Raw genomic sequence first — 26,295 nt, forward strand, 5'->3', positions numbered from 1 at the left:
TGTTATCACGTGTAACATTTTCCCCTCCCAAATGTTGATGGGGCAAAGCCAGACTGGTCAGGATCCAACTGGACTTAAATGCTTAGTGGCCTCTTACCAACCAATCAGGGATAAGTATGATAGGACAGCCTCGAAATTATTGTACTGAATTATTCCTTCATGCAGGTGAAGTTACTGGTTACTTTACCAGGATACGTTTTCACATAGGATGCATTATTATTAGATTAAACTGTCCAAAAGAGTACAAGTCAAAGCACCAATTATAACCTATAAGCCTAATACACTTTATCTTATAATATAACGCTTGAAAATGGGCCATTGTTTATTATTAGTACTTATACTTTGGATATTCTAACTATATTTTGTTTACAATTCCTCTGTATTTTAATCTAAATACAAGTGTAAATACATGACTTTCACTTTTTAGAGAGTTTTTTTGACTGAGGTATTTTTACTTTTACCAAAGTAAGGGATGTGAGTACTTCCTCACCATCACAGGCTTGAAAACAGATTAACAGTCACCAGGGTCATATAGGAACAAAATTTCGGCTTTGGCATTTTTTCTCTGTACTTTTTTTATTAGGTAGGCTCGTCGTATGAGAGTGTGTCGCTGAGCCAATCTTCATCCTTCATTCAATTTGATTCTTCCTTCTTGACCTCTGACATTACATGGACAGATCCACTTGAAAGGGTGGCGGGATGTGTTGACGGCCAGTGTAACACATATTCAGATGGGTAATTACAACATCAAAAGGGCTGTCAGCGGATCAATATATCTTCCCATACTGCTGGCCATTAGGTCGGCTCGGCTTATCTTGCATAGTCTGAGCCTGACACTTTCTATTATGTAATGTTTGGTCTTAATATACCAGAGTGACCAGGTGAGGTCTTATGCTATTTTTTATGAGAAAAAGACCTCATATTTTTACCTTTTTAAGAATTCCTGTCTGACGTCTCAGGGAGATCTTTTTGAGTAATTTGGAAGGGATGACGTGTCTTTAACCCCAAAGCTTGTCCAAAGGGGTTCCTCAAGGGTCAGTGCTCAGTCTCCTGCTCTTTTCAATATATACCACTCCACTTGGTGCAATCGTTTGCTCCCATGGTTTCTCATACCATTGCTATGCGCCCGAAAGAAAATAAAAAGTAGCTTCTTTACGCCCAGTGCACTGCCTGTCGGCACCTGTGTCCTATCGCAAGTTGTTTGTTAACACTGACTTTGTTCCCTCCTGTCTTGATCCTTACTTGTGTTGTATTAACTCTCAGATGTACGTCGCTTTGGGCAAAAGCGTCTGCTCAATGAAATTGAAAATTGTAACAGTGCTGTACATCTAATGCCAATTCAATTCAAATATATACACAGACAGGCAACTGAGACCCTGCTCTCTCTGATCCAGATGCGAAGACAAAAACACATCCTTATACAGTCGGCCACAAATGTATAGTTACAACGTTTTATAAGACTGGAGTTTCTGAATGTGCTCACTAATTTCCACTGTGTTTTGTGCAAATTGTGGTGCTTTCCTAGACTGTATAAATGCATCATTTTCACTCAGTGAAATACTTGAGAGGTTGGGCCTTTTTCAAAATATCTACTCGTATACATTTTAAAACTGCATTGGGCAAATAATACTGGTGAGTAAGATCGTTGATTTATTTTACTACGTCTTTCATTTTCTTCCTTTTCTCCAAATATATTTTAATATTTAAATAACAGTGCAAATGATAGAATCAAAAAATGTGAAAAGGTTGTGTTTACACAATTATCCTCCTCTTTCATACAATTCTGTCATTGATTTTGGCATATTTACAACTCAGTCCTGTTATTTGTACCCTACATGTCAAATCATTTTTAGGAAATCCTGCATTTTGATAGAAAATTAAAGTTACAATTTTGACAAATGATCAAAATAAACAATTCAGCACACCTGATTTAGCGAGGCACTGGGCCATGTCATATTTAATTTGTTGTTATTGTTATTTTTCAGCCAAAAAGACATTTAGTCAGCTGATACACCTCTGAGGTGCTCTTTAATTAAAAAAGAAATTGTTGTTTGTATGAATGCAGAGATGCCTATTAGTGTATGAAACACTTTAAAGCTCCTCAGAGGGTTTGTCTGTGGGGGCTGATTTGACAGGAACACATAAGGGGAAGTGCTTCAGGCCTGGCCATGACTTTAACCTGAGGCTCTTCCCATTCGCAAACAAAACAAACTAACGAACAAACCAATTCCCTCGAGAGTTCACAGCGTCTCCAGTCTGCCTCCACATGTGTCCTCTTCTTGTAAACTGGAAACTGTTTTCATCATGATCCTCTTATGATCCCTACTGGCCTCTGACAAGAGTCTGCCCTCAAGCTCAAAATCTGACACTTCTTTTTGACTATGAAGTTACCTTTTGAACACTTTTTTAATAAATACTTCAAAAAGAAAAAATTATCCTTTGCAAGTTTTTGTTCTAAAATGTGTAAAAGGGAGTGAAATCTTAATGAGAATGGTGGTCAGCAAAAAATTCAAGTCTAGTGTCAAAGTGAAATCAAATCCTACACCAGGCCACACAGTTAGGGTTTGTTTTTTTAGCTTTACATAGGCTACAATGCAACTAGAAAAAACATTTCATAATGTTCAAAATGGTGGTGTTAAAACTCAAACCTAGTGACTCGAGTGACAATGACCATTGACTTTTACTGCTCGTGGTATTTGATTGGTAAGTTTGCATCATTGCAAATGTGATTGAATGCATTGGACAAGGCGAGAGTTACTACAAGTGTCGAAACGATTCCATGAAAAACTATACGTTTCGTGCCAGCCAGCTGATTACATTGATACAAAACCAGGTAGAGTGAATGACGATGTTGGTGACAATCACAGACTGCTAAGTCTGCTAGCTAAGCTATGAGGATGCTAATCACTAATGTGGTGGAGAAATTGTGTTGTAACAAATGGGGAGGAAACAATGAGGAAGACAAGGCCAACAGGGAAGAAGATGACTGTCTGAACGAGCTGCATCAATATTGTAAGTTAGCCGGCTACAAGTTAGCTACTTCTGTCATGTGCTGTGCGCCTCGGGCTACCGTTAGCTACAGCTGGCTACTAGCTAGCAGGAGTTGTCTATACATCACTAGACTCTTAAGGGTTGAATAAGACAAGAATAATAATGAATGTGTCAAACACTGTAAAGGCAAATTAATAGTCTGTGTATTTTTCAATGTGATATAAAATTATGTTATTAACATTACACCCCTTTATGGTTTTTGAACATCTAATTCTAAAACCTTAATATATTTTCAGTTCATAACTAATGTTGTTTGATGGGTTGAGGTCAGTGTCTGTGCTGGCCAGTCAAGTTCTTCCATACTAACCTCCCATTGCGATGTCCCTGGCTTGACGCATTATTATGTGAGAAGAAGGGAAGGCCTCTTCCAAACTATTGCAAAAAAAGATTAAAGTCCATGGTTTTTTAAAACAGTAATTCCCGACCAGTGATATATACTTATGTGGTTGCCAGGAGGTACATCAAAAGATGGATTAAAATGGTGTGAGAATCATTTTTGGTATATTTGTTATCACAATAGCCACAAACCTTACAGATAAAAAAGGCAAACTGCTCAGGACACATCTCGGTCATCTTAATGGCAAATGTTGAGTGACTGTGTATGTAAACCACCCCTAGTGGTAATAATATGACTGTAAGCTTAGCCAAACCTAATCACAAAAAGATAACATAATGCAATGGTTCTTGTAAACATATTAGATTGGGTCCTGTTGTTATTAATACATGTCTACACTTAATCACATGGACACAGAATCGCACACTAGTCTTCACTTTTCAAACTACCCAGCATACCCATTGCATGGACAATGTTGCCATCTCGTGGCAATATCTTGCAATTGCTTTAAAGCTGAAAAAATGAAGAGGTGATGTTGATGCTGCTGCTGCTGATTATGATGATGATTACTAGTAGTAAAAGTGGTTGTTGAACTAATAGTATTCCGAAGAAAAGGAAACTGCTTTTGCTGACACTATCAAAACAGAATACTCAAAAGAACAATGTAAGGCAATTAACCAGCATACATTAAGATTACATACATTTAATTATGCATCCATAAATACAAAATAGTAATATAGAGATAAAAACATACAGATTGAAATGGACCAACATGTAAGATTAAAGAAGCGTTAAGAAACATGATATAGTAAAAGTATAATCAAAATAAGAATACAAGGATAATGCATTGGCACTGCCATAAGGACACAACTAGACAATCTAAGGATGCAAACTGGCCACTAAGGGGTTCAAATTTCAAATGAATGTATTGAAATTGAAAGTGCACTTGTGATAAGAGTATTTCATTAAAGCCTAGAGTTCTCGATTCTGACCCACCCGCATATAAGAGCAATGTAAGTAAGTGAGTTGGTGCGTTAATTCAGATCTACCAGCAACTGCTTGCATAAAAGACCTTTCAGCCAAAACATGTTCATAGGTCTGAGTTTTTATTCAGGATAGCTTAGCATAAGTCAGCAAGTTAACAAACATGTAAACAAGTTGATCTATATATTTTAAATCCCTTGTGAGGCAATCTCGGATCCCATTGGCTATAGTCTGAGACGAGATAGCCTCTGGGGACACCAAGGACGTGCCAGGCGGTAAGCGATAAACGTCTTCCCGTCAAGACTTCCTTTTCTGACCTTTGCTGAAATTTCAACGTCATGATGCAGATTCGTAAGAAGTAAAAATTCAAGCGTTATCAGGTCTGTCCTCAAGAGGAGAAGAAAACTTTAAAATGCTTGTTTGTTGAACGGAGATCTAATCAATCTGATGCATTCAAGGAAGACGGGAAATCTGAGCCCTGAATGGCTTTCGTGACACAGCGTCAAGGGAATTAATCTCAAGTTAAACTTTAGATCTAGAACAGATTGTTAGCTGTTAGCATGCATATGTCTGTTTATAGAGATTAATAAGAAGCTAAATTGTCGTCAGATCACGCTGATGGGAGCTGGGATGTCACTACGGTCCGCCTGCTTTTGCTCTCCTCACGGACTGTTTTTCCTGCATACACCGCAGCCTGCTGACACGTGATTGGTCAATATTACTCGGAGTACAAGCATAGAACTTAAACCAGAACACTTGCCTTCCCGGAAATCCACGTCCCTGCCTACAGATTCTACTATGTAGACTATTGTACTATGTAGAATCTGTAAAAAGGCACTGGTGAGCTAACGCCTGAGCCTTGTGTAAAATAGCACAAAGTTTAGGTTAAGTTTAGAATCAAAGTGATATTGATTTTGTATTACCAAATGTATAAGTATCAAATATACTGTATGTTAAAACATAATAGGTAGTAGTAAAAAATATTCCGATACCATTTTTTCCGTGCTGATATGGTTCCGATATCAGCGCTTAGTACTGGCCCATTATTAGCTGGAGACCTAAAAAATAAAGTTATATACCACTAACCCTGTATGGATGTGATAAGATTGCTATCAATTTTCTCAGAGGGTGAATGACAGAGAACTTTCATCTATCGTATAGCTGGACAGTCGGACACATCTCTCCCGTGTGTCTGCTTAAGAGACACTGATCTCTAACTACCAAGTCTGTTTGTTTTGGAGAGGAGGAAACCAATTTGGCTCCAGTTGGAAAGATGAACGATAAAGGAATCCTAACCTATAAACAAACAAAGCGCCTAAACAAGCTGAGCGCAGCCTCACAGCTGAATTAAGAAATTCCAAAAATTGCTTCAGGACTCACAGGACGGCATAACTCGACCTTCAGAAATAAACAAACATCATTGGATGTGAAAGTACCACTCAAATTCCCAGACGGACTGAAATCTGAAAAAGCACACAAAGCTTTGTTTGGCAAAGACCAGCAGACACATAAGGACTTGGGTAAGGTCATCTTTTGTGATGAGTCTTTTCACTCTGCCTAACACCTGGCTGTCTGCTGATTATGTGGACACCTGGAAGGGCCCACGAGGCTGAGTGTCTCCAAGCAAATATGACATTTAGACGACAATCTGTGGTGACATGGGGATGCTTTTGCAAAGGCTGATTCATTTGTGGATGTACAAATAAATATATTTCACATATATGATGAGCATGTATAACAGCAGGACAGTATGTATGCAACACAGCCAAACTAATGACACATTTAGGATGGAGGAACATTCTACAGTATGTGGTCAGCCCAGATATACAGTTTTACACAATTAAAATACAATGTTTTCCATCTGACAGTTTGGTTCTGTCAACAAAGCTAGATGTGTCATATTTGACGAAAAGATAATATTTCATTCTATTCAATATCAAACTAATTAGTGTAGCCAGTACTAAATAATGATTCTGCTACAGGCTTGCTAATTAATGTGCGCGGCTTGTTTTGAGAGAGATGGGTTAACCTTTCATTAAAACTCAAAATTAATGAATTTCCCGCTCGACACCTGGTGAGCTGCTGTGTCATAGCCTCAGGCCCAGATGTCATCAGTCCTGTCGGAAAGACTTGCTTGCCTTTGCTTGCCCTGCTGTCCCCTTGCTCCCTCCTAAACCCCCTGGGGGAGAAGGTAAATTGGCAGGTTTCGGATGATGCCATGATGCCATACCTTCCTTCCAGAATAAACACAATAACAAGGTCTGTCCCAAGTGTGTGTTACGCTCCAGTGAATGTTGTTTTTCATGTCTGATTCGAATTAAAAGTTAAAACAACACAATATGCTCACAGAGCATATCCTTATGTGCATGTTAACAAACAAGTCCCCCCTCCTCTTCTCCCCAAATACCGTATCCCAAATGTTTAATCAGGTCTTTTGTTGTTTTATCTGTAGCTACTCTAATAATGATTAAAAGGATTAGATTATGCTGTGACAAGCAGTTACATTTTAGATATCTATTTTATACTGCATATTTATGTATGCTCCTCCAAGTAATGGTAAGATTACCTGACTGATGATCGGTGGAATAAAATGTTTGCCTTTGGGTTAAATTAACTGATATTTGTTTTGATTATAACAAAGAACTTCTTCTCATTTCCCTAAACTTGATTCGAAGCGTAACCTACAATGTAATTAATGACAGCCTTAAGCAACAATTATTGTATTACAAGTAAGATTATTTTAATCCCCCCATGCAGGTACACAAACCCTGAATGATACAGCTTTACAACATCATAATATTTAGACCACCCTCCAATGTTGTGTTTTGTCATGACTTATTTTATCCATCCATTATCTGTACCGCTTGTCCTGTTCGAGGTCTCGGGGGGCTGGAGCCGATCCCAGGTCTCATTGGGCGAGAGGCGGGGTACACTCTGGACTGATGGCCAGTCATACAACCTTTCATGCTCACATTTACACCTACGGGCAATTTAGGGTCACCAATTAACTTTACAAGCATGTTTTTGGACTGTAGGAGGAAGCCCGAGTACCCGGGGGGAACCCACGCATGCACGGGGAGAACGTGCAAATTCCACACAGAAATGCCCACTTTGTATGAACCAGGATTCGAACTTAGAACCTTCTAGCTGTGAAGCGACAGCGACACCACCCAATTTACCTTTTTAAAAGTGAATCAAGTTGAAACAAATTCACTCTGTGAAACTCTATACTGGAACAAATTTGAAGGTTTGGTAAACAAGCTTTTTCCAACAGAATATATTTGAAAGTATAGAAAATACAGGTTTACATTAAAGATGGAAATTGCGTTCCTCAAGAGGATGAGTATTTTACATATATTTGAAATGTGTAGCCTATGAGTGGGCCCCCAGTTGGACTAATAAGAAATGTTCGTCTGTAGAAAATACAGATTATTTTGTACCAGCTTACCATCTGAGCTAAAACAAGATAAGCAATTCAGTTACCCAATTTAGCCCAGATCCTGTGAACTGAAGAAAACCCTCCCACTCATGGGCTGATACACAACCAGCTCCTAACCTTAGGTCCCAGCTCTAACAGTTTTAGGTGAGGGTGGCCGGCCACAGATCTCTCACCACTGCCAACACTGTATAAGAAAATCGCCTTCATCCCAATAGTGTTAAGTGCAAAAGTCCTGTCCAATATAAACTGTGGGAAAAACGACTGACTGAACAGGATGCGGGATGAAGCTTCTAAAATCCCGTTCTTTGGAAGCTCGATGTAATCCCAAATCCAACAGGACCCAGTTTACAGTTTGTTGGCATACATACCCTTATGAGTGGTGTGATTTTCATTTAAACTACCTCAAACTGCTTAAAGTATAACAGCTATAATCATTTCTCGATCTTAGGCCAGGTGTGTCCTCAGCCTGTCCCCTGGTCTCCTTCTGTGCACATGCCAGGAACGCCTCCACAAGGGGGAAGAATCCAATTAAGGTGTTTTAACCATCTCAACTGAGCAATGAGTTTCTTCAAGTTCCTTTCAGGTTACAAAACTAGTTTTGGCAGCTGATATCCATGATTTCCTTCATTTGGTCATTATCCAATGCTAATGCCCATAGATGGAATGTAGATGGACCGGTAAATCAAGACCTCTGACTCTGCAAAAAGCAAAGATGCAATCCTGGGACCATGGTAGACGGCACAGTCAAAACCTTGGCACTAAAATCAGTTACAATGCGCAGTGCCAATGCTGACTAAGAATGTGCTTGACTTCCTGCCAAGGATGCGGGCATGGCTCTCACTTCAATTATGCAAGGATAGAATGACTCATAGTAGGAACCCCCTACAGCGGAAATACTTCCCACAAGACACCCGATGGGGCATGTTTTTAAGCCCTTTCCAAGTCCACAAAACACAGATTAACTAGTTCCCCTTTCTAAGTATCCTTAGAAAGGAGAACAACTCCACCACTGTTGGGCTTAGAACAAGAAGCTGTAGTTTTACAATATGGTAGATGGTAATTAGACTGCATACACATAGTACTGAGTCACAGCTGCCACAATAATAATAAGAAGAAAGAAATCTCCTCATCCACTACCCTAGCATAAGCTTTTCCTGGAAAGGCTGAGCAATGTGATGTCCTAATAGTCGAAGACACTCACCAACCCAAGCTGTCAAGAACTGTCCGGGACCTCCAGTTGACACCCAATTGGTATGTCAGCCAAGACAGCCCAATCATTCCAAGAGCTTCAAGCATCACAGGGGTTGTCTCATCGACCCATGGTGTCAACAGTGTGGAGTTTTTGACAACCACAGTAACCTCTAAGATGAATTGTTTTCTCCTGTACTGCTCTGCCTTCTCCATCGAGGATGCATCCATAGGGCTCTTGAGTTCCTCAAAGTGTTGTGCAATACTGTCCAACAATATCCCTATTTACTTCAGCAATTCTCACTACCCTTTAGCACCACAGCTGGGGCTATGTCTTGCTAACCCTTCCTATGTTGTTTGATGGTAGATGGTCCTCTTCTTCCCCTGAGACTCCTTCCATACCCCATCAGTTTTTGCATCTGCAACCACAGAGGCCTACCAATTTTAGTCGGCTGTCCTTAAGGACTTCTTCAGCTTGATGTTCAGCATGTCTTTTATCCTACAGGTGTGGGTGTATTGGGTCTGGCTGACGCGACAACAGGCACAGTTGTCCTCCAGGCCCAACATCTTGGATTCAATGTCCTCAGCCTCACCCCAGACTCATGCGTGACATTTTTAATGATAAATATCAAAGCAAAACATGTAGAGAGTGGCAGAGACCCTCATACATGCCTTCACTTGCACACGCCTGGACTACTGCAATGGAGTCCTATCCAGGATAGCCAGCAAATCCCAGGACAGGCTCCAGTATGTGCAGAACTGTGCTGCCAGGGTTGTGACCTGCACAAAGCCCTGGCGACGCGTCACCCCCACCTTCATCCACCTTTACTGGCTTCCAGTCAGGTCCTGCATCTCCTATATAATCCTCCTCCTCACCTTCAAATCCCTCCATGCCCACAGTACCTTTCTGACCTCCTCCACCCCATACCTCATCCTGGAATCTGCACTCCTCAGACACGGGCCTGCTCACCATTCCCCACACCCGCCTGAGGGCTTTTGGGATGAGAGCCTTTAATGTGGCAGCCCCCACCCTCTGGAACTCGTTCCCTATTCAGATACACAACGCAACAACCATTCAGTCATTTAAAAAACTGCTCAAAACCTTCCTTTTCAACAAGATCTACAACCAAAACCAACCGTTACCCAGCTCACTTTTTTCTTTCCTTGTACTTTTGTTAACTTGCTTTTGTTTATTTGAACTCCCATGTAAAGCATCCTCGGGTTTCTTGAAAGGTGCTATATAAATCTAAATTATTATTATTAGAGTTCTGACAGTGGATTCTGGCTGAAAAGTCATGTTAGCCAGCAATAAAAAGGGATTTCTTATTTTTCACTGAAGGTGGCGGATCAAATTTGAACTCCTCAAAATAACACCCAAAATATTTCAACATCCCAATTTCTTTTTTCCTTCATTCTCCCTGCTCTTATTTATTTTTCTGTGTCTTTCTGTATTTTCTCCCGCACACTGTATCTGCTTATCTATCTGCCGGTCTCACTGTCACTCACTGAGACAGCTAATTACCTATGCTTCCACTGACCGTACACATCATATTTCTCTTGTTGATTGTCTCACAACTGCTTATATTTCTCTAAATAAATCTATAATTCTCACCACTCTATCTATATGACAGTTTGTCTGCCTGATTTTCCTCAATGTCTTTCTGTCTTTTGTGAGTTTGTTCGTCCACACATTCAAGGACTTAATGTAAATCAGTGAAACATCCAATACTCAGGGGAATTAATTACCTTGAATGAAAAACTGTGATACAATTGCAGTCTCCTTAATGTTCACTTCTAATCAGCTTGTTTTCAGAAACAATAAGAGGGGCACCTTTCTCCTGGGAGCATTGGATCCTTTGAGTTTAAGATTTTGAGATCTATTACAAGACAAGGAAATCACTGTATCATATTACTCGTGCTCTGTCTTAAGCCCCCCTCTGTCCTTCCTCTTCTGAGCGCCACACAGGGACATATTAAGTTAATAAGGAAACCTACATGACCTGAGGCATGAAGCAAATTTCTCTTTGCTACACACTCTGTAGTGCTTTGTTTTGTAGCCTGTGGGTTTTTTCTCGCTAATGATGTGCACAAAACCATAACATCTTATTATTTTCACCATATTAAACCTGTTTAACCCCTTCGGAAAGAAATATTATGTAAGAATAAGAAAAAGTATAAGACTGACAGTTTAATGTGCAATGTAAGTTTCAAACAGTACAATAATGCACCTCACATACCTCTTTCTGTTAATATTTACAAGGTTATGATACAAGTTTGAAGTTGTCCTGTTACTCAGTAGTTCACTGTGTGCCTGTGTGTGCCTCTCTGTGTGTTTGAACGGTTTGTAACTTAGTTCAGCAGCCCCTTGTGACATGGGCCTGCTGCCTGCCTCTTCACATCACTGAAGGATGAGTTAGGCCAAGTCAGGCATGACATTGTGACATGACACAGCTCTTGTCTCTCTCCATTATGGTCAGAGTGCTCATTCTAGTGCCTTGTTATTGTTGTTACTCTGAAACTGTGGACTCTTTTCCCTTTGATAAGTAACCCGGGGGAAATTATGTCAATTGATCAGCCGTGTTATAAGACAGGTCGTCATATATATAGGCTGCAGGGCAGCTTTTCTTACTCAGTACTTAAGACTGGCTAGCTTGTCTGTGCAGTGTTACTTATAGGAGGAAGCAGTACATTCAAAGAGATTGATGCATCAAAATAGAGCATTACCTTTTAATATCCAGTTAGCCTGTTGGTGTGATGCGTTTTATTGACTGGTTGGGGTTAAAGATGATTTTTCTATACTGACTGTTCATTCTGTGTTTTTCTGAATGGGGTTGTAATGTGCCATTTTCTTTGCACTAGTATTGGCCTTTTACTGACCGCTGACAAATTGTTTGGGGCTTTGTCAGTGTATAGGGTTCTTGTTTGGCTCATTATTCACAGTTTGTATAGGTTATCCAAGCATGTGTCTTGAACTGGAATCGTGCTGACAAATTAAGGGTTTTTGGTGCCTAAGGAAGTGATGAAGCACTTTTGGATGAGATCAGAAGAGCCAACACTTTCATGGAGAAGGACCCAGCTTGTTTTTTGGAGTCTCCTGTGGTGTGTCATTTTTCCATGCAACTCCCACCAAGACCAGAGCCAACATTGCGATGTCATCCCCGGTTCAATATCCTTACCTGTGCTAGAAAAAAAGGGGGACATCATTTTGGGGGGGCTCTTCTCTCTTCATGACATGGTGGTGGAGCCAAGTCTGTCCTTCACATCTACACCTCCTCCAACACAGTGCACCAGGTAAGCTGTTTTCTAGCCACCAGTTGCCTTAGGTGCGAAATTGAAGGTCGCATGCTCAAAGCTTTGCCTCCATCCATCCTATTTCTCCTCCAAGGTTTAACTTTAGGACGTTCCGTTGGATGCAAACTATGATCTTTGCCATCGAGGAGATCAACAGAGAGGGCAAACTCCTTCCCAACATCACGCTGGGTTACAGGATATATGATTCCTGCAGCACGCCACATCAAGCTCTGAAGGCTGCCATGGAGTTAATGGGGAGTGAGATGGGTTCAGAAGGAGAGACGCAGGGAAATGGCACATGTCATGGGACAGTAGCTGCAGTGATAGGAGACGGAGGCTCGACTCAGTCTCTCGTTGTGGCCCGTTTTCTGGGTGTCTTCCATGTGCCACAGGTAAGTTAGACGTTGCTGTGCTACAGCTACGTACTGATGATTTACTGTGTGTAAAATGAGAGGGAAATAACGAGATTTTAGTCAAAGAAAACTTATATTCAACACATTGTTCCGCTACCCTTTAGGTACTTTGTCTTAAGTCCAACTGACTATTTCAGAAATTATTTGTTGTTTGTTCAAGTGGTTCCCTCTTTATTTAACAGTAAATTAAATTAGGTTGTTTGTTCTCTTCCTCTCAGGTTAGTTATTTCTCCAGCTGTGCCTGTCTCAGTGACAAAAATGAGTTCCCTGCCTTCTTAAGAACCATGCCCAGTGACTTCTTCCAGGTCAGAGGCCGTGGTCAATTCCACCAGATTACTCAAAATGGGACATAAACACTATAAAGTAAAGCACCCTCTCCCACTCTGTGTTAACTCTTTAGGTCGACGCACTAGTGCAACTTGTCAAGCATTTTGGCTGGACTTGGGTGGGAGTGATAGCAGGAGATGATGCATATGGCCGTGGTGGGGCAAACATCTTTGCCGATGAGGTGCGTCACACTCTCAGGATTTAATCAGAATGTCTTGTCACTTTTTAACTTTCAATGTATAATTTATGGAACTCACAGTGAACATAAAATGAAGTTAAGTTATGATGCATTTCCGATATTGCTCTCTTAGGTGAGAAAACTCGGTGCTTGCGTTGCCCTCCATGAGATCATTCCAAAGAACCGAGCACAGGCTGCTATATCATCGATCATTTCCAAGATTCACTCCTCGGGGACTCGGGTGATTCTGGTGTTTGCTGTGGAACAAGATGCAGCAGCATTGTTTGATGAAGCACTCAGGCATGAGATTTATGTTTGTAATCTTCCACAACAAGATAGTATTGTGATAAAAAACTCTGTATTAGTTTCGGTTCTGTATGTTTTTTATGGATACAGGATTACAAGTTTGAATTCCTGATGTTCACGTCAAGTTAAAAGCGTCATCTACATATCTCTTGGCTTTAGAGAGGGGCTCACTGGTATACAGTGGCTGGCCAGTGAGGCCTGGAGCACAGCTGCTGTCCTCTCAACCCCCAAAAAGTACCACCACATCCTCGAGGGTTCAATGGGATTCGCCATCCGACGAGCTGTCATCCCTGGATTGCAAGACTTTCTGCTTCGCTTGCATCCCTTGAACCCTGATGCCCTTGACGATCCCTTTTTGATACCCTTCTGGGAGGAGGTGTTTCAGTGCAGCCTAGGTCGGGGACACAATGAGGACGGTAAACCTCCATGCTCTGGAGCAGAAGAGCTTGGGAGCGTGAAGAATATCTATTCAGATGTGTCGCAGCTGAGGATTTCCTACAACGTGTATAAGGCTGTGTATGCTATTGTCCATGCGCTCAAGGCTATGAGAAGCTGCGTTAAAGGGCAAGGACCATTTCCTCTGGGGACCTGTCCAGATAAAGATACTATCCAACCATGGCAGGTAATAGCCCATAAGTTCATAGTCATGTTAAAACATTGACAAATTTCTTTTTTACATCAGGATGATTTTTCTCTTTTTTCTTCTCAGCTACTTCATTACATAAAACAGGTGGAATACCTGAATTCATTCGGTGATGAAACTAAATTTGATGAGAATGGTGACCCTGCAGCCATGTATGACCTGGTTAACTGGCAGCTGAGACCAAATGGAGAAATGGAGTTTGTCACTATTGGGAAATTTGACGAGACGACCATCGCTGGAAAGCAAAAACTCCAGATCCAAGAAAAAAACATCGAGTGGAATGGCAACCAAACCAAAGTAAGGATCTCAAGAGAATGACACCATGTTTGGTCATTAGCATTTTATGCAATAACATTTCATTATGGTACCGCATTGTGACCAGTGTAGTGTGCTTTCTCTCCTTTGATTAGGTTCCCTTGTCCGTATGCAGCAGCATCTGTCCCCCAGGTACCCGCAAGGCAATTAGACCTCACTTCCCTATCTGCTGCCATGATTGTGTGGTTTGTACAGCTGGGGAGATTAGCAATCAGACTGGTGAGGAAAGACTACTCACAAACTACTCACATTCTGTTTGAGATTCTGACCAGCAGATGCTTTGGAAAAGCCACATTATACTGTAGCAGTAAAAGTCGTCTTGTTTTTTTCTTTAGATGCCATAGAGTGTGAGCGCTGCCTTCCAGAGTTCTGGTCAAATGAAGAGAGGACAGCCTGTATCCCCAAACAGGTGGAGTTCCTCTCCTTTAGTGACACCATGGGCATCACCCTGATGGCTATTTCCCTCACTGGTTCCTTCTGCACTTGTGTTGTTGTAGTCATATTCTCCTGTCACCGAACCACCCCTATTGTCAGAGCAAACAACTCAGAGCTGAGCTTCCTGCTGCTCTTCTCCTTGACTCTGTGTTTCCTGTGTTCTTTGACCTTCATCGGCCGGCCCTCTGAGTGGTCCTGCATGCTGCGCCACACGGCATTTGGCATCACGTTTGTCCTCTGCATCTCATGTATTCTAGGGAAAACTATTGTAGTGCTAATGGCCTTCAGGGCAACACTTCCAGGAAGTAATGTCATGAAATGGTTTGGGCCTGCACAGCAGAAGGCAATCATCACCGTTTGCACACTTGTCCAGGTAAGGACTTCTAGCTTTTTTGGTGCTTTGAAGAGTAAGAAATAATTTAAACATTTGAAAATAAATGTATCTTGTATTGCAGGTAATCATATGTACAGCTTGGCTGGTCGTTGCCCCTCCAACCCCACACAAGCTCATGCCTCGAGAGAGTGCAATTGTCATTCTCTCGTGCAGCGAAGGTTCTCCCGTAGCGTTTGTGCTCGTCTTGAGCTACATCGGCCTCTTGGCGTGCATCTGCCTTATCTTGGCCTTTCTTGCGAGGAAGCTCCCAGACAACTTCAACGAGGCCAGACTAATCACTTTCAGCATGCTCATTTTTTGTGCAGTGTGGGTAGCCTTTGTTCCTGCCTACATCAGCTCCCCAGGGAAGTACTCCACAGTCACGGAGGTTTTTGCTATCTTGGCCTCCAGTTACGGACTTCTAGGCTGCATCTTTGCGCCAAAATGCTACATAATCCTTCGAAGGCCAGAAAAGAACACAAGGAAACACCTGCTGTCCAAAGGATCCACTGAAAGATTTTAGGGGATTATCTTTATTCCATGCCAATTTTATGGACTGCTTTGACTGTCTTCATCTAAATGAATAAATATTTATGTATTTGTTGGACGTTTCTATTGATAATGTTTGACTTTAGCATAAAAAAAGAGTGTATTGTTGCAGATACAAATGTTATAAGCCTTCAGAACAGATACATTTTACCACCAGATGGTAGTAGTGGGCTATCAATGCTGCCATATCATCATATGCAATCAGGAAATGTGCAACCATGCTGTCACACAACTTTGTTCTTACTAATAACTTCTCCCAATGTCTTATGTTCCACTACTGCAAATTAGTGTTTTTAGTCTAGTTACAGATCTACTTCAATTTTATAAGCTCATAAGTTGTATAGAGATAAAAGCAGTGTAATCACAGTGTTTCAAACAGAGGTGATGTTATCTCATTAACCCTGCTTTCATGATTTCCAAAAACGGCGACATAGTCAACCATTAACAAAGAAGAAGAAACAAGAATAACTTTTCTTTTCTTGATTCAAATGGTTTTATCACTCCAGCTACATGACGCCCCTTTTGACGTGCTCAGTGGGAATGTGAAGGACAGCTAAAAGCAAGATCTGAATGAGATTTGGCAGCAGTGTCCATGCTGATTTGACCTGAGATAGAATGATGAGGCCCAGAGTCTCTGCGGTATGCTGTGGAAACCCCAGCTGTCATTGGTTAATTAAATCCTCATACTCCAGAGGCCTTTACATACAAACATCACGCCTGGCTGTTCCCTACAATAACAAACTAAAACGTCAGACATTTTTCCCCCCCGCTCTACACAGCTGCTCTCAGCCTAACATTGATTATCCACCACTGATTGATCTGTTGTTCCTCCCAAGGCGGAGAAATAAATTGGAAGACGGAGAGACGTCTTGTCTCTGAAGTCCATCAGGGACGGATGGGAGGGAAAGGTGTCGGGAGGGGCCGATGGACAGCAGTGTTTTATTGACACAGTACTTCTCGATTTACATTTATTTTCAACCTTCACTCTTCTTAACCTTTGCTTTTGCAACTCATGTCTGTCCTCTCTCCTGACAGGAAGACAGCAGATTGATTCCCCTTCATAGGGCACCGTGTCTTTGTGTCATTTCAAAAAGTAGTCCTATTTATAGATCCTATAAATGAATCATCTCTATTAAAGAGCTGAATCGTTTGAATGAGAACACACGGTGCGACAATCTCTTCAATGGAATGAGTGGGCCATAAAATTAAAACACACACAAGGAAGTGTCTCACGGCTTTTTAAAATACATTTAAAAAAGCAAGTGTGGAGAATAAGTGAAGAATTCACAGAAATCCCTCACAGACACCAGGCTGACAGATAAACACAGCATACTGACAGATGCAATGAGATCATGGCTTCTATTTACATACAGCTATTTACTCAATCTTGTCATCAGAATGTTTTTTAAGGAGCAAATGCTGACCAGATGTTCTCCTTTAATGACACATGGGTGTTTACGACACCAAAGACAGAATCGTAGTATTAAATACTGTGTCATGTACATGAAGTAATAATGTGATATCTTGGGGTTAAAGGAAGTGCAAGCAGTGATTGGGCTGGAGAACGCCTTACAATGAAATACAGCAGCCCTGTAGTAAATGTCAATTTGGTGCTGCCTGTAATGGTTGGTTTGTTTTGACAAAGCAGTCTGTATACACCGAGCAGCGGTAACATTTGACCACCGGCCTAATATTGTGTAGGTTCCCATTTTGCCAAAACAGCCCTGACAATTCGAGGCATGGACTCTGACCTCTGAAGGTGTGCTGAGGTATCTAGCACCAAGACGTTAGCAGCAGATCCTTTAAGTCCTGTAAGTTGCGAGGCGAGGCCTCCATGGATCGTACTTGTTTGCCCAGCACATCCCACAGATTGGATTGAGATCTGGGGAATTCGGAGGCCAAGTCAACACATTGAACTAGTTATCATCAGACCAGGCCACCTTCTTCCATGGGGTCAGCATGGGCACCTGAGTGGGCGAGCTACGCAACCACATACACAACAAATGCGATGCACTGTGTGTTCTGACACCTTTCTATCAGAACCAGCATTCATTTTTTCAGGAGTTTGAGCTACAGTAGCTCTTCTGGAGGATCAGACCACACAAGCCAGCCTTCGCTACCCACGCGCATCAATGAGCCTTGGACGCCCATGATCCTGTCGTCAGTTCACTGGTTTCCCTTCCTTGGACCACTTTTGGTAGGTTCTGACCACTGCAGACAGGGAACGCTCCACAAGAGCTGCAGTTTTGGAGATGCTCTGACCCAGTCGTCTAGCAATCACAATTTAGCCCTCGTCAAAGTCGCTCACATCCTTACACTTGCCCATTTTTCCTGCTTCCAGCACGTCAACCTTGAGGCAAAGATCCTGCCTAACATAATCCACCCGCTGACAGGGGCCATTGTAACAAGATAATCAAAGTAATTCACTTCACCTTTCAGTGGTCAGAATGTTTTGGCTGATCGGTATGCTTGCAAAGCAGATGTCCTGTTCGGTTCATTCTATTAGCGCTGTTAACACTTGCAATCATTCGACTTGAGACTTTTCCTTCCACATAAGTGAAAGTTTTTGCGACTAACAGCAGTAATCAAGGAGGCAAATCCCAATTAGCAATGCATGTCAGCTTAAGTCTGACAAGGACCATTGTTGTCATTTTTAATGCACCATGCAATTGGCAAAGGTATAAAGAGGTGAAATATCTGAAGCTGTAAATTCTGATCTACTGGTCATAATAATAAAATCTTGTGCCAAAAAATTATAATAACATATGCAAAAGAAAGACGTATAGCTTAACAATTGGAACTTTAAAGTTCAAAATGATACCCTTAACAACATCAGCCCAAATACAAATAACTGGGTAGTTGTGTAACCAACTCAAAGGGACCATAAAGTTGGATCAATAGGGCCATAGCCTGAGACAAAGTGGAACATTAAGACCCATTTAACGCAGCTGTAGTGCTATTGCATTTAATGTGAGGTACGATAATTCTGCTGCACCTGTCAGAGTAAATTGCACTTAACGCACCAGTGTTACTAACGAGCTTTAGGGGGCAGAATATAGAGGAGGGTTTTAAGTTGAAAGTGGAGCAGTGTACGTCAGCGAGTTTGCATAATCCTTATATAAGGCTAGTGTTGTGTGATTGATACATGTCTGACACAGATTTACACAATAACCTATATTCTCTCTTCATGGCGATGGCGTCTCTTTTTCCATAATCCTGGCTTTCTGCATTTTTTCTTTCAGATAACCAACTCTTTTCAGGTAGCCCTTTCTCCAACTTTCATTCACCTATTGTGCAGAAAAAGCCAGTGTCACAGAGGAGATGGGAACCATAGAAAGTGCAGCCGAAACTAATGGTCTCTGCCATAATAGCACCATTCACCGAGGCCCATGTGGTTGCCTACATTACACAGGGCAGGGGATGATCTGAAGGTCTCAAAAATCCCCTGAAATTGAGGTAGCGGCAGTAATGATGCTTCACTTTTTTCATGGTATGAGTCACTATGCTAATTTAATTATGAAACCACATCCATGTTTGGGCGAACTAAAATGGGAGGACGGATAAAAAATGTGATGAAAGAGGGCTATCGAGAGAGGCACTGATTCTCATACTGAATAATAAGTGTGAGAGGGAACAATTTCCACAGTGTGCGACACAAACAGTCACACCTCCACTGTCTGATGACTAGATGTTTATGTTGAGCCGTCAGGGTGGCGCCACAGTAATTCATAAGCTGTTGACATGATGACACGCTTTCTATTTATGCTCCAGACATATGCTTTGTTGCGGTGCTTTCAACAGCAGTGGTTTATGGCGTTGATGATATGTGGAGATAACAAGGGTGGAGAGGACTGAATTTAAATATTAATTTTAGAATATTTCTTCATTATTTAAATCCTTTTATTTGTTGCATATGTCATGCTCCACTCCACTAGGGCTGTCACTTTTCCCAATAATCTATTATGAGCGAATTCAACATGATAACGTTAACTTTTTGCCAAAAACAACAACTACATATTGGGAACGTAGTGGTGCATACAGTGCTTCTAAGGTGCGTGGTGATTAGATGAGTCTTATACTAGAAGTGTAGCTCTGTTTTGGGAAGAGCTAACGCCTGGACCCCACAGGATCTGTGTCCGCTGCGTTCTGTGTGCGCCGCGGCTCTGGACCACAGCGCAGCTGAGTGCTGGCCCAGGCAGCTGGATTCATAAGATCACGAGATCGCGGGAGAACTAGGCTACATTATTGTGCGGGAATTGCGAAATCACGCGATAACACCAATGTGCAACAGAACAACACACAAACAGTTCAATTTGCACCTCCGAGGTTGATTATCTGCTCATTTGGGTACCATTCCGTGATTTTTGTGCTTCTAACATCGATGAGTACAAAAGTTCTTCTTTTTTCAAGATTTCAGTGTGTTGATGTTGCAATTAAAAACAAATCTGTACATGGTGTTTTATTTTGAAATGGCCGCCTGTTCTATGCTGTTTTTGTGTCTGACTTCCTGTTTGGAACGATCAGCTCCGTTCAGCTTGACACGTGCTCAAAGCAACCTTCGTCAAAAATAGACTCGCTGCGTATTTTTAGTGGAGCAGAGTGGAGAGCTGCTTCTGGGACGCGTCGGAGAAAATACAAGCGTTGACTAGTCAACTCCGGAGGTCGCGGCGCACACGGATCCTTTGGGATCCAGGTGTAAGTGCATGACAGTGGGGTGGTAGAGCGAGTGAGAGAACGAACGTGTGTGTACAAGACTTACGCCAAGTGTCAGGGACAGGATCAGCGGAAGAGCAGAGCAAAGAGCAATTGGTAGCTGTGTAAACAACAGAACTCATGTATTGTTTAGGCTGCTTGTGCCTACGACTCATCAAGACTCAGACCGCGCTCCCGTGTCTTGTTGCTGCTGGCGTATTAAAGGGACGGGAGTTAGCCCCGAAGCTAGCTACAGCTTCGGCACTGGAGCAGAACAACAAGAAGTCTCCCCTGTTCTTTCTGACTACAGTCGGGGCGCTGAAGCAGGAAAGGTTAACAACGGCTTGGCACGTTAGTTTCCTCCATTGTAGCAGATCACATCATTACAGTCCGAACTATTAATATTTCACCAGGTTCGAATGATATCGTAATTCGATTGAAAAGTGACAGCCCTACTCCATACACTTTATGCTTTCGGTGTGATCCCAAGTCTTTAATACCTCAACCTTTCTGCTATTTCTCACTGTCTGGCCATCAGGTGTTTTTAGTGTCTCCCTCAGGCCTCAGAAGAACAATAAAACACTTTGAGGCAAACAAAGAAAGCCCTTAACTAGAGGCAAGGATGCCAAAAACTAAGGCTGCGACACTATACCTCCAGGACAGGTAACGTAGGCAGGCAAAAAGGACACTCAGACAGAGCAGAAGATCTTCATGCTGAAGTTGTCAGGGAGTTTCCTTGCATAGAAGGCCAGGAGGAGGTGACACAGACCTGCAGGGCAATTAAGTCCAGAAACAGGGAAAGTCCCACTACACAGCCCACAGCATATTCAAGAACGGTCCCTAGCTGTCAGTGATGTGTCTTTCTGCAAGTTGAGCAGGAGCCGGGGTCAGCCCCTGCACAAAGATCAGCACCTGGAAAATAAGGTTGTGTCAGGAGATGGGAAAGGGAGATATGGGTGGAATACAAAGCTCATGAAAACTGAAGCAGACATCGCGTTAGAAATACAAATCGTGATCAGGACGCGTCAAGTTCCAACCGTGGGAGCGTGTCACGAAAGGCCACATGGACTACCACGGTGTGGCTCAGAGATACACAAAGTATCCACGACCAAGCCACTGGCTGTCCAATGAAAGTGTCAACATAGTGTTTGGCTTCATTTTTTAGTGTCAGCAGGAGCATGACGCACACCTCTATTGTTGGCTCGCACCTTTTGAAGTAAGGAGTCACAGAGAAAAAATTTAAGCAAGGTGTTGGCAGTGTTATTTTTTAAATTAGATGTTAATAGATCAAGAAACAGCAAGATCATTACACCATTAATCTCAAAGCATGATGACATTACAACATTATGATCTCCAAACCGTGATGAAGCATCATCAGGGACAGTGCTGTACCTTTTCAAAGGTGTGTGTCAGTAGTTAAGGAAGGTGGCAAATGTTGCGGCTGCCTGTGCTGAGGTGATGAAGAGGACTGTCCCCTGGTGCCATTGAGAGAAAGAACAAAAGAAAACATCTTTTTATGAGTTAGGCGCGTAGGAGAGGGACGACAGGATCTGAAGTCACGATGACACTCCTGCTCTCTGTCTACATTTACTTGCTGCTGTTACACCTTCATGAGGCAGATGTATTCAGCATTGTAGTGGAGGGTTCTAAATTCATTGAGTATTCGTGTTGATGTTTCCTCTATGCCGTGAGGTTCATCTATAAACGTATGTCACCTTGTAACCATATGCATTTTTTAACTGTGATTACCTTTTGGTGTCTAAGGAATCCAGGGACACGCTGTATGTTATGTCTTCAGTAATTATAGAGTAGAATTACATTGAATGTGTTATGATGTAGTGTTTGCCCATTGGAATTCTGTGCAGCCTTGTTGTGTGATGTATATTTATTTATTCAATCTATTTTTTACACTTGCCATGTAATGTATGCCTAAAGGGTCATCTACAAATGTAACCTGAATGGGGTTTAGTTTTAAGCATTAGTTTAACAAAAATCTACTCATTTAATGTAAACATGTTGGGACACGTTGATAACTATGCAGAGTTTTCCAAAACCTGGGATAAGTGCAAAGTCCTAGCTTTTATTGTCAAGTTAATAAAGTCAAACATAAAAAATGCATAAAATGTTGTATCACACCAAATTATTGGGTATGTCAAAAGTTGGCCATTCATGCTTATGCACTTCTGTTCCAGCAGAGCTGCAGCAGAAGCCCCCTGTTCCTGCAGAGTTGCAGGTAAAGCCCCTTGTGCCTGCTGAGCTGCAGGTAAAGCCCCCTGTTCCTGCTGAGTTGCAGGTAAAGCCCCTTGTTCCTGCTGAGTTGCAGCAGAAGCCCCCTGTTCCTGCTGAGCTGCAGGTAAAGCCCCTTGTTCCTGCTGAGCTGCAGGTAAAGCCTCTTGTTCCTGCTGAGCTGCAGCAAAAGCTCCCTCTTCCTGCTGAGCTGCAGGGCCCTTTTGTTCCTCCTGAGCTGCATCAAGCTCCTGTTCCTGCTGAGCTGCAGGTAAAGCCCCCTGTTCCCGCTGAGTTGCAGCAGAAGCCCCCTCTTCCAGCAGAACTGCAGCAGAAGCCCCCTGTTCCTGCTGAGCTGCAGGTAAAGCCCCTTGTCCCTGCTGAGCTGCAGCAAAAGCCCCCTGTTCCTGCTGACTTGCAGTGACCTTTAGTTCCTCCTGAGCTGCATCATTCTCCTGTTCCTGCTGAGCTGCAGGTAAAGCCCCCTGTTCCTGCTGAGCTGCAGGTAAACCCCATTGTTCCTGCTGAGCTGCAGCAAAAGCTCCTGGTCCCTGCTGAGATGCAGCAAAAGGCCCCTGTTCCTGCTGAGCTGCAGGGACCTTTTGTTCCTCCTGAGCTGCATCATTCTCCTGTTCCTGCTGAGCTGCAGGTAAAGCCCCCTGTTCCTGCTCTGCTGCAGGGACCTTTTGCTCCTCCTGAGCTGCATCAACCTCATGTTCCTGCTGACCTGCAGGGAAAGCGCCCTGTTCCTGCTCTGCTGCAGGGACCTTTTGTTCCTCCTGAGTTGCATCAAGCTCCTGTTTCTGCTGAGCTGCAGGTAAAGCCCCCTGTTCCTGCTTAGTTGCTTAGTTGCAGGAACATCCCCATGCTGCAGGAACATTACCCATCGTAGTGCTGCAAAAGCATCCCGATTTGCTGGCTCCACAAGCTCACTTGCCAGTGTCACAGCCATTGCCATCCTGCTCGGCTCTACTGGCAATGGCCTTCAACATTCCTGATGCTGGCTCCACTGCTCAGCATTCCTGTTGCCATCCACCTTCTCTACCTTGAATTAGACCATCAATCCTGAACCCTGCCTTGACATTAGGCAGATCTCCAGTTTTCACACCGCCCCCAAGAGTGTCACGCCTCCTTAGCCAACGTTCCTGCCTTCATTGGGAATCTCCAGGTGAACCTCCAGAGCTGCCCTCTGGTTGACCTCCTGCCCGTCCTTCAGAGAGGCCCTGCCTTTTTTTGTGGACATACTGCCCATTGTGGGCATTGTGAGGAAGAACAGCGGGGGGCTTCCAGTTGTCACTCAAACAGACAGTTTAGAGTACTAAGGACAGAAATTGTTACGTAACTTGAGTTATGGTAAAAAGAGGATTGTTTTTCCGAGCAAGAATCAGTTATATATTCGCAGCTAGTGGTTTTGTCGAAGGCGATTGTGGGAGCACCTCTGATACAGACAGAGTGCATTATACATACCCTTATTTCATCTGAGCATGTCCAGGAAAATAAAATATTGAATTCTTCTAAATCTTACATTTCATAGAGAGCATTAAACTTCTCACTCTGAAATTCCAACTCATACTGTGGTACCTTTACATGAACAGGGATTAGGCCCACCATCACTGCATATCTTGCCTGATTAACTCTTCCCGGAAAAGACTTTACCATCAGCTGGCAGGGCTCCCCTCCCCTGCTGTGCCGCAGCAGAGGAGCAGAGCACAGATATGCATAACTTGGAAGATAAGAGCACAGCGAGGGAATCCAAATGAAAGACAAAGTATTTAAAAGCATTGCTTAGTTAAAAGATCAGAAATAGCAAATGCCGGAAAACCATCCTGTGGCGAGGTACAACACATTTTGCAAATGAAGCGTTATATTGAATTTTTTTTTTTGCACAGAACATTAACACATGCTGCAGGAAGGTAACAGGGATGGATGCTTGACCTACAGTGCTATCAGGTTTTCTCTTGCCACAGCAATGGAAGGAAGTCTAAGACGATGCATCTGATAAACACAAATCACTGCCACATGGGAGGGAAATGAGATTGCAGGAGGAAGAAATTAGATTGTTATTGAAGGTAGTGAATAGAGGGTACAGTAATTTGAAGTTAACAGTAATGGAGCAAAACCCAGGTGTATTCATCCAGATTGTCGGAGATAGCAGTCTCAAAATAGATGATGTAAATGTAATTGTTCTTATCTTAATAAGAAACGCAGCAGCTTTTCTCTCATTATTGCACTTTTTTAACAGGCCGCAGAAAACACACGAGTACTCTTTGGATCTTTGATTGTCATCAACAACCGCGCTCTTCAATGAGAGCAAGGGTCGGGTAATTCCATGTAATCATGCAATCAATTTGAGCCCATTTCTCTCAAACTTCTGTACACTGATGACGACGATGATTACATGAGGGTGTCTGAGCAAGCTTGTGTAGACGTACAAATAAATTAGAGAGGGCCTATTAAAGATGAAAGGGGTTAGAGGGGGAACGGGAGAGCTGTCATTTTCAGAAGCAGGCCCTGTCAGTGACAAGTGTTCATCCAATTACACCCTGAGTGTCCTCTCTTTTCCGCTCTCTCTTTCTTCCCTTCCTCTCGTTCTCCCTGCGCTCTCCACTTTCCAGACCACCTGATCTCCCTCTTGCTCTACTCTCCTCCTTCAGCCTTTGTTGGTTTTTAAATAGTCTCCAGTAATTACTGCTCCTTTACTCTCCTCCTATATTTCTCCCCTCCTCTTCCCCTTTCTGCCCTCATCCTACCCTTAAAATCAGTTTGAGCATTTTGAAATACAGAGCACAATACATTGCATGCACAGAACAATGGCACCCGTTTCTCGTCCTGTTTTCTCCCCGTCTTTATGCTAAGCTAAGCTAACTGGCAGCTGGCTGTAGCTCAAAACTTCTACTACAGAACGATGAGAGTGCTCTTGATCTTATCTAAGTCCAGGAAAGAAAGCAAATAAGAACATTTCCCGAAAAGTCGAGCTATACCTAACTCGCCAAGGCCTTGCCCAAATTGGATCAAAATTCACATAAGCCACTTCCACGTCCATGCCTTTATAAAACCGGATTTTGATCGCACGCGGTCCACTGAAATTACTTTTATTTGTTTCCTGTAAATCTGATATTGACCTAAAAGAAGACAGAGTGTACCCTCCAGAGACACATTTGCCAGCCCCAGCTGCAGCAGCTCCTCCAGGGGGATATGTGAAGAGGAGCTGCTGGGCCCCGGTACAGCTGGGACCAGGTCCACAGAGACAAGGACGTGACTGGAATGGCTTCACCTTCACAAGATGAGGGGGAATGTAAGTTTCTGTCAGCTATAATTCTGTGGGTGAATATGGAGGAGACGAGTTAAGTCAGATGGGAGCGATGAAGGGCTAAGGATGAATTTCATTCCAAGTCCAGCGGATGTGTTCCACCCTGCGCTGCCGGATGCCAGTATCAACTCCTCACAGCGTGCAGCCTGGCATCTCACCAATAACAACAAGAAGATAAGGGCAGAGAGAGGTCCAATATCCAGGAGAGGTAAGAAATCCATATTCTGCCATAAGACAAAGT

General features: G+C 42.7%; 2 protein-coding genes across 2 annotated transcripts; one reads left to right on the forward strand and one right to left on the reverse strand.

Annotated features, from left to right (window-relative positions):
• The first annotated feature begins 12,174 nt into the window (after positions 1-12,174).
• Positions 12,175-15,800, forward strand: LOC138596785 (extracellular calcium-sensing receptor-like). Its single transcript, XM_069668138.1, has 10 exons — positions 12,175-12,287; positions 12,382-12,679; positions 12,919-13,005; positions 13,101-13,208; positions 13,339-13,518; positions 13,675-14,133; positions 14,221-14,451; positions 14,565-14,688; positions 14,805-15,277; positions 15,360-15,800. Exons 1-10 carry the CDS (start codon positions 12,229-12,231, stop codon positions 15,798-15,800), a joined length of 2,460 nt encoding a protein of 819 aa, XP_069524239.1. The 5' UTR covers positions 12,175-12,228.
• Positions 15,801-21,207: 5,407 nt separating this feature from the next.
• Positions 21,208-23,996, reverse strand: LOC138597420 (uncharacterized). The gene is made up of 3 exons (XM_069669017.1): positions 23,894-23,996; positions 22,692-23,555; positions 21,208-21,287 (listed from the first exon to the last, which is right to left on the reverse strand). The coding sequence occupies exons 1-3, from the start codon at positions 23,994-23,996 to the stop codon at positions 21,208-21,210; spliced, it is 1,047 nt and encodes a 348-aa protein (XP_069525118.1).
• Between the last annotated feature and the right edge of the window lie 2,299 nt (positions 23,997-26,295).

Source organism: Semicossyphus pulcher, unplaced genomic scaffold (assembly GCF_022749685.1).
Source record: "Semicossyphus pulcher isolate SPU_LCO1_2020_fin unplaced genomic scaffold, fSemPul1.0.p SCAF_19, whole genome shotgun sequence".
NCBI lineage: Eukaryota > Metazoa > Chordata > Actinopteri > Labriformes > Labridae > Semicossyphus > Semicossyphus pulcher.

Excerpts from the sequence above, each read along its gene's own strand:
- LOC138596785 (XM_069668138.1), top strand. The coding sequence starts at position 12,229 with ATGGTGGTGGAGCCAAGTCTGTCCTTCACATCTACACCTCCTCCAACA. Across the intron at positions 12,288-12,381 it reads CCTCCAACACAGTGCACCAG|GTTTAACTTTAGGACGTTCC; the intron begins GTAAGCTGTTTT and ends TTCTCCTCCAAG. Across the intron at positions 13,006-13,100 it reads TGCCCAGTGACTTCTTCCAG|GTCGACGCACTAGTGCAACT; the intron begins GTCAGAGGCCGT and ends TTAACTCTTTAG.
- LOC138597420 (XM_069669017.1), bottom strand. The coding sequence starts at position 23,996 with ATGGGCAGTATGTCCACAAAAAAAGGCAGGGCCTCTCTGAAGGACGGG. Across the intron at positions 23,556-23,893 it reads CCTGGAGATTCCCAATGAAG|CTCAGCAGAAACAGGAGCTT; the intron begins GCAGGAACGTTG and ends CTTTACCTGCAG. Across the intron at positions 21,288-22,691 it reads GCTGGAACAGAAGTGCATAA|GTCTGTGTCACCTCCTCCTG; the intron begins GCATGAATGGCC and ends ATTGCCCTGCAG.